General features: G+C 38.1%; 1 protein-coding gene across 1 annotated transcript in view; it reads right to left on the reverse strand.

Annotated features, from left to right (window-relative positions):
* Lrp4 (LDL receptor related protein 4) overlaps positions 1-13,925 on the reverse strand; it is a 315,255-nt gene that overhangs the window by 58,690 nt on the left and 242,640 nt on the right. The window contains exons 15-17 of the mRNA XM_068229792.1: positions 10,657-10,910; positions 7,527-7,688; positions 5,558-5,773 (exon numbers count right to left, since the gene is read on the reverse strand). Of these exons, the coding sequence (XP_068085893.1) occupies positions 5,558-5,773; positions 7,527-7,688; positions 10,657-10,910 (632 nt within the window). The remainder of the gene's footprint in view (positions 1-5,557; positions 5,774-7,526; positions 7,689-10,656; positions 10,911-13,925) is intronic.

Raw genomic sequence — 13,925 nt, forward strand, 5'->3', positions numbered from 1 at the left:
AGGCGTTTGACTAACACCAACTTGTAGCTCACGTTTTAAAAGTACGATGTTGCAAATTCGAGATTAATCCGCCTAGTGGTTTAAAAGATATGACGAATTGAAGTTTGGAAAGTATAACCACCCCTCTGTCGTCGACCCGGAGAGCTTGCTTCCAGCCGGATATAAATAGGTCGACAACCCGAGGGTACAGTCCGTGGATCTTAAACTCTACAACTCTATCATGACTAGACGTCATTATGCTCCGTCGCACTTCACGAGAGATACGAAAGTTATACTCTAGAACTTTGAATTTGTGCAAAGTCGTAGTAAGTGAAGTTTCAACCGCGTCGTGACGTGCGAGATGATGTAAAGTTTTCTCAAACTGAGTTTTCGTTGTATAAGATTTACGAGTGTCTTGACTAAGTGATTTAAGATAGAGACTGTGCATTGAAGTATAATTGAGAATACCAGTGTTTAATTTACCATTCGACAGTATTGTGGACTTCGTTAATATCTCATATTTTGAACTTTGTCATGATCATTAACAGTGACAGCATACTAGGAAATAGTGCGTGATAAACTGAACTTTCAATTTATGACAACTTCATTAATTTTGAGACGCATTTCTCGTATACAATTACGATTATGAACTGTTTGAAATACCATTCCATTTGAATATTCAATAATTAATAGGACTAAATGTTACTGTTTTTTCAAGTACTTTCTCGAACTTTCGATTATTACCATAAGAAACGAACTGAATGTTAAGGACATTTTATGGCAATATTAGATCATATGAACTCATGTCATGCAAACTCATTCATAAAAACCGCTTAAGCTGTGAACATTAGTATTCAAGAGACTGTTATAGGAGTGATATTAATCGCATTTTCTCGAGTTTTTCACGGACAGTGATAATTATTCTATGACTGAATTTAAGACATAATCAGTGATTATTATGAACTGTGATAGTGTTCAATTCATGTTTTATAAACTGTGAGTGAAAAACTGTGCTTTCCATTTTGAAAACGACCTCAGGTCATTACTGCATTAACTTGACTTATGGTTCAGACTGTAGCATAGACTGTGATATTCTGAGTCACGTATTTAATATCGTAGAACAAAAGTATGAGTACAAACTGTGCATTAAGACTTATGTCAGTGTAAAGTACAACTCATTAATGATAATTAAGAGTCCTACAGCTCGTTATATTGTGCCAATTGAACTTTCCGTGTTTCAACTTTTCTCTTTAAAAGAACATCGGAAATCTTGGCAAAGTGTCTTGATAATACACTACGTAGAACGTCATCTCCAGCGTGGGATTAATCGTGGTTTCTTCGTGGTATCCAGCGAGGGATTGATCGTGGTTTCTACGAGGAATGATAATGTGGTGTCTTCATGGGATGGAAAGTGTTACGCTGCTGTTGCCGAGTTTGAGTTCGGGCTGCACGCTGCAGAAAGTTCCAGTCACCAAGCCGCAGGACAGTACTTCATCTATTCTTATAAGCAGATTACAGGTGATATAAGTGTATTTCATATATTTTTGAGTGAGTAATTACACTTAGACACTAACTGACTTTTTAATAAAGCACTCAATCATTCACAATGCTACATTCGTCAAAGGAAAAGTGCTTCGTGTGGATTCTAATCCTACTGTTTATAATAATTGTAGGAGGTTATTCAAGAAGACTTCAGGTCTTACTTTAGACTGTAGATTTCTCTTTAAAGTTTGTGTAAATTGAAGTCTTTTCACTTAGATGAACTATAGGGCTTAGCAAAAATACAAGCGCACTATTTAACTGGTTTAGATGAACTGTAGGAATTTTCAGCAAGTGATTGAAAACATTTATTTGAACTATCAGATTGTTAAAGGAAGTGTGAGTTAATGTTATGTTTAACAATCTTAGAAAAACTTTAGGTTTGCATCACAAGTGATGGACTTAATTTCTATGCAATCTAGAAATTTGGTTAAATGAAGTTCTATGTACAAAGTGTTATTTTGAATTTGAGTCTATATAAGAGATCCTAGATGAACTTTAGGGTGTTTGAGATCTCAGAAAATTGGTATTCATTTTGGACATTATTAACATCAAGTGGATGTCCCAGAATATAACAGCTCATATATTTCATTTTTGCATTCTGAAAAGATTGATTGAAAATTTAATTTTGATAAATCAACAGCAGGGTGATTTACTTGAGAATATCAATAAATATTGTCAAAAATTTTATAGTTACCATCTATTATTCGCCTTGTGAAATTATCCTTCTCTGTACCTGCTCCAATAGTAACTGCACACTACCTGAGATCCTTCCCATGCTCTGGCCCCATAATCATTTCCCGGTACAATACATCAATCTACATATGGAATGAATAAACAGAAAGACTGATTTTCAAAGACAAGAACATGAATGATATTGCATACGAAAACCAATCTGTCTGTATGTCCGTACATACATACCAGTGCCAGATTTATAAACAGGCCTGTTGGTCACGGGCCCAGGGTGGTAACTGCGAGGTTTCGGAGTAAATAGCGGTAAGGGACAAGGCATGTTTAATAGCAACCACAAACTTGTCAATGTTGTGATTCACTTGTGGTTGCTATTTTCATTACCAGCTGCCTGAGCAGCTTGCCACTGCTGGAGCCCAGCCATTTTTAAAAAGCCACCTACCTGACAGCTGAGTTCTACTTTATTCATTGTATCAGAAGCACTAATATATACTTATAAATACAAACTATACAACCAAAAGACAAATATATGACAATAACAATCATAACAAGGAAAAAAAAGAAAGGAGGTCCTAATATGATAGATTTGAACTCTATAGATGACTTGCTGTCAAGCAGGGTGCTTGGAAAAGTAGATGCTGCGTGCCAGAAGAACAAACTTATATGGCTGCTGACCAATAGTTAGTCACTTTCAGGGACTCACGTGATGCTTGCATGAGGTCTTCCACAGTACATGAAGTTGGGTACAGTTTGCATTGGAGAAGATGAGGCATTGTCTGTGGAGAACCACAATCACATAACAGCAAGTCTTCATGAAAACCCCACTTCAACAGATTAGATTTGCATCTTGTAACACCTGAGCACAATCTATTGAGAGATTTCCACGTTAGCCAGACTTCTGTATGACCAGGAGGGAGTTCATCGATTGGAGTCCACCATTCTTCTGAGCGTTTGAACCTCCCTCGTATTTTACAAATTCGGGCTTTGTGTGCAGTCCCTACGGGAGCCTCCATTGTTCTGAGGAAATTTTTCCTTGATGTCAAATGTGGACAAGCTAGCTGGTGATCACACAGAGGGTGAGATTCAGATACATCAACTTTTTTCTTCTCGCTCTTTGCTGCTATCTCCCGATGAATGTCAGGAGGTGCAATTCCAGCAAGGCAGTACAATTTTTCCACATTTTTTAGAGTATATTAAATAAATTATTGAAAAAATATTTATGAAAGATATAACATCATTTTCCTCACTGTTTTATTTACATCCGTACATACGTCAAATATCAGAGCAATGGATGATAGAAAGGAGAATCAGGGTCATTGTTCCTGTCCAGATTATTAGTCACCCTTCTAGCAATTTCACTGCACACAGAATCATGCTCACTTACATGAAGCTATCAGATCGTCACCTATCATTATTGTGAAAAATATCACACATTTCTTCTTCTGGAATAACTCCTTTTACTACAACATTTACTCATGTTTGAAGCTTTGTCTACTACACAAGCACCATCACTTGCTATTTCACTCAGTTTGAGAAGTGCCAGAATTGGCTTGTAAACGAACAGTAAACGAACACAAAGGAAGGGCTGTACAATGTTGAAAAAAGAGGACACTTGAGTCATCTACTGGAAGAGAAAGAAACTTCTAAGCGGAACTTTTCTGGTCCCCAAAAATACAAGCATATTGGAGCGAGTTACACTGATTGAACACTAAACGACTTTACTCCCCTATGGGTCACATAAGACGGCAAACTTAAACAACCATACTCCTCTATGGGAGTGAAGGTGTTAAACATGCCATGTCCCCTACCATTATCTACCCCTGAGCCCCTCACTTTTGGTGGGGGCACAAAGTTTGCCAGAATGTAATACAGTAAAAGCTTGATTTAATGTAGTTTTCAGGAAACATGCATAACCCCGTGTTAAAACTTAACCGCGGTAAATGGAAAATAACCTACAGGGCAACAAAGACTGGGAAAAAATATTAGGCTACAAGAGGCCGCAATTTTATGAAAGGCACTGTACCTAAAATACACACATTTGACATCCCATTCTTCACATGTTCGATTATCTTCAATTTATTGTTCACAAAGCACTTTTCAAGACTTAACTAGGAAATTTTCTGACAAAAGCTAAAACCAATATGCTTACTTGTTTTGTACATACACCCAGCCCCGTGCCGGCAAAATTAACCAATGATGGTTAAAATTCCCGACCCTGCCGGGAATCAAACGCGGGACCCCGGTGACCAAAGGCCAGCACGCTGACCATTTAGCCATGGAGCCGGACAGCGCAGGTGCAGGCAAATAAGTTTAAGCTGTTAAGCTGGATGGGGGAAGATGAGTTTAATTTTCCCCTGTGTTCACAAGAGCTTGGCCAATTGTCCATGTGCCATTATTTTTGTGAATAGACAAGCATGCAGTTTCTAAAACCCCATCCAGTCATCTCTGGAAGTTCTCTTTAGTGCAGGGTCGGAAACAGTTACAGATTCCAATGCAGAATTCCTCTATGTAGTTTGTTACTACATTTAAAAATAAGAGAAGAACAGACAGAACAAGGCAATTATGGTTAGACTCAGTTTTTTAATGATTTAATGATAGAAGACTAAACTGAGTCAGTACGTAAGAAACCAAAGTGAACTGAATGTCAGGTTGGCAATACAAAGCTGGAACAGATAGACTATTTCAAGTATTTAGGATGTGTGTTCGCCCAGAATGGTAGTAGAGTAAGTAAGACTGAATCAAGGTGCAGTTTGCTCGCAGTTGCCATCAACAGTATTCTGTAAGAAATAAGTCAGATCCCAGACAAAACTATCTTGCTTTATGGGAGTGAAAACGGGTGGATTCAGGATATCTTATTCATAAGTTAGAAGTAACAGACATGAAAGTAGTGAGAATGATTGCTGGTACAAACAGGTGGGAACAATGGCAGGAGGGTACTTGGAATGAGGAAATAAAGGCTAAGTTAGGAATGATCTTGATGAAGTCATACACACAAATGAGTTTCGGTGGTGGGACAATGTGAGGCGAATGGAGGAGGACAGATTACCTAGGAGAATAACAGACTCACTCATGGAGGGTAAGAGAGGTAGAGGGAGACCGAGACTTCGATAGTTAGACTCATTTCTAATGAACTAGGTATAGAACTAACTGAGGCTACAGAGTTAGTTACAAATAGAGAATTATGGCAGCCTTTAGTAAATTCACAGAGGCTTGCAGACTGAATGTTGAAAGGCAAAATAGTCTACATGAAGATGTATGTATGTATGTATGTATGTATGTATGTATGTATGTATGTATGTATGTATGTCAGATATTTTCACTGAATTACTTTATCTAATAGAGTACTCACCAATGAGAACTGTGCGGCCACTTCCATCCAGTGAAGCATATTCGATAGCTTTAGTACCCCCATCTGCCCAATACAGCCGACCACGATCATGGTCAATGGCCAGTCCATTGGGCCACACTAACTTCTGTGTTATGAGAGGGCCTCGCTGAGATCCATCCATGCCAGCTCGTTCTATCTTTGGCACAAGACCCCAGTCACTCCAGTACATGTAACCACCTGAGAATGTTACAGAATTTCATTTGAAAACTGGTAATTTTAAGAAATCTTAAATATAATAACAAGAAAATCTTTTGAATTATAGTGTGTCAAATGAGAAGCTGATTGCATTGTGTCATTTATATGAAGCAAAAGTATTTTGGCTTGGTTCAAGCAATATTTAATTCAGTGAAATTTTCTGTGAATTGGAATACATTGAGTGAGTTGGATGACATAGCAGAGCAGCTGTTTAGTTTGACGATTTTGATTAGTCTGAATTAACTAAATTTGACCATTTCTGGCCTTATATGGTCCATATTAACTGTGACAACTAAATAACACAATGGGTAACACAAAAAGAAAGTTAATCTAAATTATTTGTACTGTTTCAAAAAATATTAGAACATTTTCTTCATCAGTGATCAATAATCTTACAAACATCCAAATATTCCAGGACCCAAAACAAAATTACAAACTGTCAACATATGATGTTGTATATCTAAAATCTTAGCATTAAAAAATACATTCTTATTAATATTTTCTGGATATCATTTCCAACTTGTTGAGAAGTCCTTTCTTGAAAATTAAGATAAGAGACACAAAACACCAAAGAGTTTGAAGTTGTGATGTGTAACAAAATATCAATACAATAATGTAGTGGGAAATTCAGATGACTATTGATATGTGAAAATAACATTTGACAAATGCTCATGTATAAAACTTTAAAACTTTGTAATTAAGTAATGGGCCAATCATCTATCAATCATTTATATACTAACAGCTCATAAGAGAACAAATTAAATCTAGTGAACCCAGTTGGAGTATTATCTGCTGTTGCATCTTCATCATGTTTTTGGGTATTATTGGATCCACACTGTTTAGTTTTCAGCTAATAGTATTATAAGACACAGATGCTCCATTATTCATTCCTAAGTTTGTCAAATGGTCATTTTAAACAATTGAGTTTTATGGCTTCACAAGACACTGACAGCCTAGCACAGGCACTGAACTTTATGAAAGTGTCATTTTACATTTTTGTAGCCACCCTATAACATTTTAATGAAGCATATGTCATAAATTTATTTTAAGATATCAACAATCTTATGAATTTCCCACTACATTATTTTATTGGAGTCCAAGAGATCATCAAAAGCCTAGAGGAAGACCGCCAGACAGATGGGACAAAGACATGATGATTATGATGATGATGATGATGATGATGATGATGATGTTGTAGTTTAAAGGGGCCTAACATTAAAGTCATCGGCCCCTACAAAGACATCTAGACAATAGCTGGTGCTACCTGGCAGAGAACTGCTCGAGACCGTTCTACCTGGAGAGTTCTGCTACCTGAGTTCACAACTTAAAGAGACCACATCATGTAATGATAGAATTGGCTGATGATAATGATGATGTATTACACATCGCAAACTTCAAACTCTTTGGTGTTTTGTGTCGCTTATCTTAATTTTCAAGAAAGGGCATCTCAGTAAATTATATACAGAAAATACTAACAAGACTGTATTTTTTTAATGCTTAGTTTTAGATATACAACATCATATGTTGACAGTTTGTAATTTTGTTTTGGGTCTTGGAATATATGATTATTGATCCCTGATGAAGAGAATGATCTAATTTTGCTTGAAACGTGTAAGAATAACGTAGATTAATGTTGTTTTTGTGCATGTAATAAATATTGACAAGGTGGACCCACTACTACAGTTCTGAAGGATTTATCTCAAAACCACCTGTGTTTAGAATGTAGACAACTTACCAATTGGATCCACTACGATGTCCCGAGGCTTATCCAGGCCTTCCCAGAACAAGAGTGATCTCATGCTGCCATCTAGATTAGCCACTTCAACCCTGTTGGTGCCAGCGTCCGTCCAGTACAACTTCTTTGTAACCCAATCGACTGCCAGACCAGCTGGAGATTCTACAACATCAAATATTTCTCTGTGAAATTTTTTGCAACATTTTTCACATCTGTTGGCTGCAGAATGTACTTATTACATAGTAACACTCCCTTAATGTAGAGATTGACTTAAAGAAAGTATACCTTGTACCACATAAAAATGTGTAAGGGAGAAATGAATAAAACAATTGTTGAATTTTAAAGAAAATCACCAAAGATGGTTTCATAAAATATGTATTGATGATTTCAAGGCAGAAAGTGTAATGTCACTAATCAAAGGTTTTAGTAGGTGGAATATCTTGAATTAGAAAATTGGTGATGGTGATGATTTTTGTTTCAAGAGGAAGTACGACTTAGCAACCATCCTCTCTTAACAAACTAAATGGAAACAAAAAAGAAATTATTTATTCAACAAACAAATTTGAAAATGAAGTAAAAATTAAAACTTTTTTTTATTAGCCAAAACATCAAAAGTGAATGTAAGTTCTTCAAGTAACTGAACACTTGAAATTTATACTGTATATGCTTGTTTAATCCACTCTTACACATAAAGTGGATGATGTGATTAGTAGTATCCTCATTATTCGGTACCATGAATTCGAGTGTTTCCTGCAGGTCAAGGTTCTGTATTAGGCCAGAGAGATAAACACGTTCTGTAAGGATGTGGACTGCAGTAAATTCAGAATCACTTCAGGAGTTAAGAGTGCAAAGATCTTCCATGAATTATTGTCAGCCAACACAAAACTCTCTTTGTGAAGGCTGGAAAGAGGACTGACAATCAGCAGTTGCCTTCCTAATTGCTCTCAGCTTATTGGGAGTTTGGATAGAAAGCCCCTGTTTTTCAAAATTCACAAAAGTCTCAATAATATTCATAGTCACACTTGTTCATAATATCATTTGTTCATAATCATTGACATCTTTATGAAACATAAAAAATATTGTACATATATATGCAGGGTAAAAAGTTATTTGTTAGAATATGAGGATATTCTTATAGAATAAAAAATGTTTTGCATTTATTATTGTGTTTTTCATAGGTATGATGTAGTATCCTATGTGATATAATGAATGTAGTGGGAGACTGAAAAACTGTAACCCCTTCACTCCGACCTCCATACGTTGTACAGACCTCTTTCCATCACATGCTGCCGACATCCATGCATGGTATAGACCCCTGCAGGCCTAACTTCATTTTGTTATTATATCTTATACGTTTTACAGCTGTTGAAATTGAAATAGTAATCTTTAAAGCTGAAAATCCCTCTCTTTCTTCCATGTATGAATCAGCCCTAATTAATGTTTCTTTTTTTTTCTTCTTTCCATGCAGTTAGAAGCAGTCTGATCTCTTTCTGCTTAAGAGCATCTAAATTTAAATTTCTGCTGCATTCTAGTGGATGTTTGTATCACTACAGGATGTTTCCTTATGTCGATTGATAGCATAAATCAGCATCTTTTGACTGATATGCATGTTGACATAATCTGGTGAAAAAGAAAACAACACAGCGCAACAGCCCTGAAGGGCCTTGGCTTACAAAGTGACCTCTGATCAGCCTGAAGGCCTGCAGATTACGAAGTGTCGTGTGGTTGGCACGAAGATTCCTGTCAGCCATTATTCTTCACTTTCTAGAGCGGGCCGCTATCTCACCATCAGATAGTTCCTTTTTTTTTTTTTACAAGTGGCTTTATGTCGCACTGACACAGGTAGGTCTTATGGCGACGATGGGATGGGAAAGGACTAAGAGTGGGAAGGAAGTGGCCATGGCCTTAATTATGGTACAGCCCAAGCATTTGCCTGGTGTGAAAATGGGAAACCACACACCATCTTCAGGGCTGCTGACAGTGGGGTTCGAACCCATTCCTGATTACTGAATACTGGCCTCACTTAAGCAACTGCAGCTATCAAGCTCGGTACTAAATTGTTTAGAGTCTCTATTGTAGATACTTGAAAATAATCTGAGCTAAACTGTTGTAACAGTGAAAATTTAAAGATATTGCTGCATTTCCTTAGTGCTCACACCTGAATTACCTCAATCTTCTGGATAAAGCAGCAGTCAAATATTTCATGTCACTGGGATTTACAGTAATATTAACTGAATTGACAGTGAAAAATAATGGTTCCACCTTAACAAACTAGCAAAACATCCAAAGTAAGAAGAGTACTGAGGGAAAGGGCATACAGTGAGTGGTGTATCTTGCAGCAAAAGGAAAAGATGAGTGCTTATACAATGAATATTCTTCTGCCTCCTTGAGACCGTCAAGGCTTGTCATGTCGTGATGGCGTGAGCAAACATTTCAGCAGTTAGATCAGTACCAGGAAGATCCCAGAACGATTCCCTTTTTAAGCGCTGCCTCAAGGAGACTGAAACTCTTTGCACACTGGGATCTTGTCTTCATAGTGAACTTTTAAGGAATACGCGTCATCATAACATCTGCTCATTTATCGCGACAACGCTGAAAGACCATGGTTTCCAGGTATTTGAAGAGGTTCATGGCTTAGCGGTCAATGGAAGTCACAGAAGGATTGACATCATTGCCTTCAAAAGTAAGAAATGAGGTTACATCATCAACCCAACTCTCCACTTTGAAAGCCAAAAGTCACAGTCCTCAGATGTCAACCTCGAGAGGAGTATTTATCTACCAACAATTCCTTACTACACGGAGATTTACCAGCTAGAGGAAATTGACATAGTGGGTCTGATGATTGAAGTGAGGAGAATAATTCCCGTTTTTGCTGCCAATTTTTGGAAACAGATGTCTCTGCCAGTTACAGCATGTGGGGAAATTGCCATCATAGCCTTAAGGGGTTCATTAATAATTTTAATAAATCACTGTTACAATTAGGTTACCATCTAAATTTCTCAAATATATCTATTTCTCTTCTAAAAATGAATATAAAAGTATACTTTGTCACAAGGCAACCTCTATATGAGAGGAATTATTTCATAAAATAAAATGAAACTAACTGTAGTAACAGTAATAACTATAATACCTAGATTGGAGTTGACGACTACACGCTCATTGCTACCATTGAGAGATGCCCTACTAATTGTGTCTGCCTCCACATCCGTCCAGAAGATGGAATCTGTGTCTGAGTCCCATGCAAGAGCCACAGCAGACTGGATCCCGTCCAGCGGTACCACCATATCCACTGCAACATTGGGCTGGGCTCCCAACTGGCGCACTCGCAGATCCTTCTTGCGAGCAAACAGCAGCAACTGTTCCGGTGTAGAGTCACAAGTGCGCCTGAAAAAAAGTTTAAGATGTGCATTAGAGTAGCAATGAAAAACATATTTTTGTTGCAAACTGTTACAGTGTTCAGCCTCTGAAAGAACTGTCTGTCAGATTATCAACCCAAAGGCTGGTTGGATTCTGAAATATCACAAGCAAAGATAATGCAGTTATCAGTAGATGCAATTGGGAATTATAAGTTAGGGGGGATTTATAGACAACAAAACGTTCCTGGGTTTGATGGATATCTTAACCCTTAACTATTGACGTACATTTTCAGTGACATCAACATGGACGTGAGGTCACTGAGACCGCATGAAAATTAATTTGACTACGGAAGGGACGGTTAATGAGATAAATTGCCAGCTGCTTTTATTTGAATAATTACACTTTATTGAACCCAAAATCACAAGAATATTTTCCATTTGTCAATCTGTATAACCCTCATACCTTCATTTTGCAGTCGCAGCAATTTTCGTTATTCAGAATACACTGCTCCATTTAAACACACACATATCCTTTACACTATCAACAAAAATTGACCCTAACTTGGGTATTAAAGATGTTTGATAACCACTGCACTGAAAATTAACGACACATTAGACTTGTTGGGGTGGAAATTGCAAGCACTGAACTTGGCCCTCAATGTTACTCTCACTCAACACATTCGAAGCAGATCTTCCTTGTACACTCCAAGCATACTGGTTTTTCACATCTGTAGCACTTGTAATATGTTTTTCTCTTCTTTGATGGTGGGCATAGACGACAAGTTATCCGTTTTTCAAGCTTCTCCTCGGAAATGTTGATACGCTCCGCAGGGATGCACAAAATTCTAGAGATAGCGCCTCGAATATCTCTTGGGATCCTGGGATTTGATAATCTTCTTATCATGTGTGGCCTAGTGAGTTGAGCAGCAAGTTCTTTCAGAAAATGTTGCCTGGTCATTTGGGGGCTCTCGCGATAGGACTGATGCAAGATATTCGCATTCACAGCTGCAATATCGACGATACGGAAGAAGACTGCCATCGGCCACCTTCTTGTTCTTCTACCTGTGCAGTAGTTGGCTGACATCTGATCCAAAGTATCTACTCCAGACTTCGTAGAATTATAAAACTGAATCGTCTCTTCCTTCCCCGTGTCCGCATAAGTTGCTTTCCCATGGTGCATAGAGGATACTAACAAAACAGCTTTGTTTCTTTTCGAAACGTGTGAGAGAAGAGTTATGTCTTTCGTGAAGCCAGACACAGAGGAACCGACCTTTCTCTGCTTGGAAGGCAAGAAGTTAGTTGGAATTTCCTTCTTGTTCTTTCTTACTGTCCCAACATAAGTGAGTCCCCTTTTCCTCAGCTCCTGAACAAGCTCCACTGAGGTGAACCAATTGTCAGCTGTTATATTTCTATTTGTACCCTGTATTGGTTCCGATAAACGAATAACTGCCTGAGTTGGCTTTGAAAATTTTCTGTCTTCCCTTGAAAGACCTATTCCATCAGTGTCCTTCCCTGCATAAATATATGCATTGTACAAATAACTATTTTTCGAATCGGTTAGGCACATCAATTTCACTCCATATTTCTCAGGCTTGTTCGGAATATACATTCTGAACTTACACCGACCTCTGAAACCAATTAGCATCTCATCTACTGTTGCATTTGTGCAAATGGAGTAACACCTTTGAGAGTTCTGAATCAACATATTCAGAAGCTCAGATATGGGTGCAATAGGATCTGTCTCTCTCCGCTGCGTTCTGTCTTCAGGATTGTCAAACCGCAGGCTGCACAGGAGAATGGAAAACCTTGTACCTGACATCACAACACGAAATATTTCACGGCCCGTACCGTCAGCTGCGAAGACTGAAGCGATGTCCTCTTTGTTAGATTTGAAAACCACCGAATAAATAAGAAGGCTTAGAAAAGCTTTCATTTCAACTGCGTCAACATTTTGTAATTCTGGTCGGGTAGACTTTTGGTAATTACTTCTCATTGCACTGAGTTTCACATTTGTCCATCGCACTAGTAAGTTCACCATTTCTTCACTAAATATTAGTGTCCATGCCGTAACAGGATCCACACTGTTTCCAACTCGAGCTGAAGGGCGCAAACCGGGAAGGTGAATCACGATATTGTGACGAGGTGTACGCACATTCTGTGGAGGTTCCGCAGACGACCATTTGTGCCTATTTCTACCATAAAAACACTTAGAACGTGAATCATCAGGCAGTAGCGCGGAACTTTCATCTTCTTCTCCCTCTCCTTCAGTCTCAGTATCGGTATTGTGATCACTCTCTATTTCACTATCACCATCGTCCACATCACTCATGTTTTCTTCAAACCACTCGGTAATTGTTCCTTCGTAATTTGCATCACATGTACGGACACTCGCCGAAGTACCTGCACGCTGACTCATTGCTACACACAGCACTACCAACTGAAGACTGCTTCAAACCATGGACGTGCGGTCACCCAGGCCGCTACGAAAGTCATCAGCTTCTTATCGCAGCTGCACGGTTATTTATGACAGATAAGATAAATACAGTGGAGAGGTTATCTTAAAATAGAAAGGTACTGCAAGCAAATATACTGGCAGGGCGATAAGCGAGGTGTGGCACGTGTTTACTTTTCCACCACGGTCATGTTGACCGCACGTCCATAGTTAAGGGTTAAGATATACAACTTTGATTAGCCACTTGTCCCTTTTTATCACATGCGTTTATTCCAGTTTTCTTCTCTTTTCGGACCTATTTGCTCAACACGAATCTTACTGACAATCAGCTCGTCAAATATGATTTCAACTAGAGTCCTTTTGGTTTTGCAAGGTCCCTTCTACCAAGTAATTCAATCATACCATCTCAAGTCTACTCATTTGTGTGTATACTTGTTTAAACACAACTGTGTTGCATTTGACACAACTCTCACCGATACATGTTACTCAGCAAGGCAGACTTTTACCAAATAAGCACACAAGATGGTTATTTTAATTTTCAACACCAGTATAACAGCTCAGCTCCAATTTTAATATTTTAATTGTATATGT

The sequence above is a fragment of the Anabrus simplex genome, chromosome 12 (genome assembly GCF_040414725.1).
Source record: "Anabrus simplex isolate iqAnaSimp1 chromosome 12, ASM4041472v1, whole genome shotgun sequence".
Lineage (NCBI taxonomy): Eukaryota > Metazoa > Arthropoda > Insecta > Orthoptera > Tettigoniidae > Anabrus > Anabrus simplex.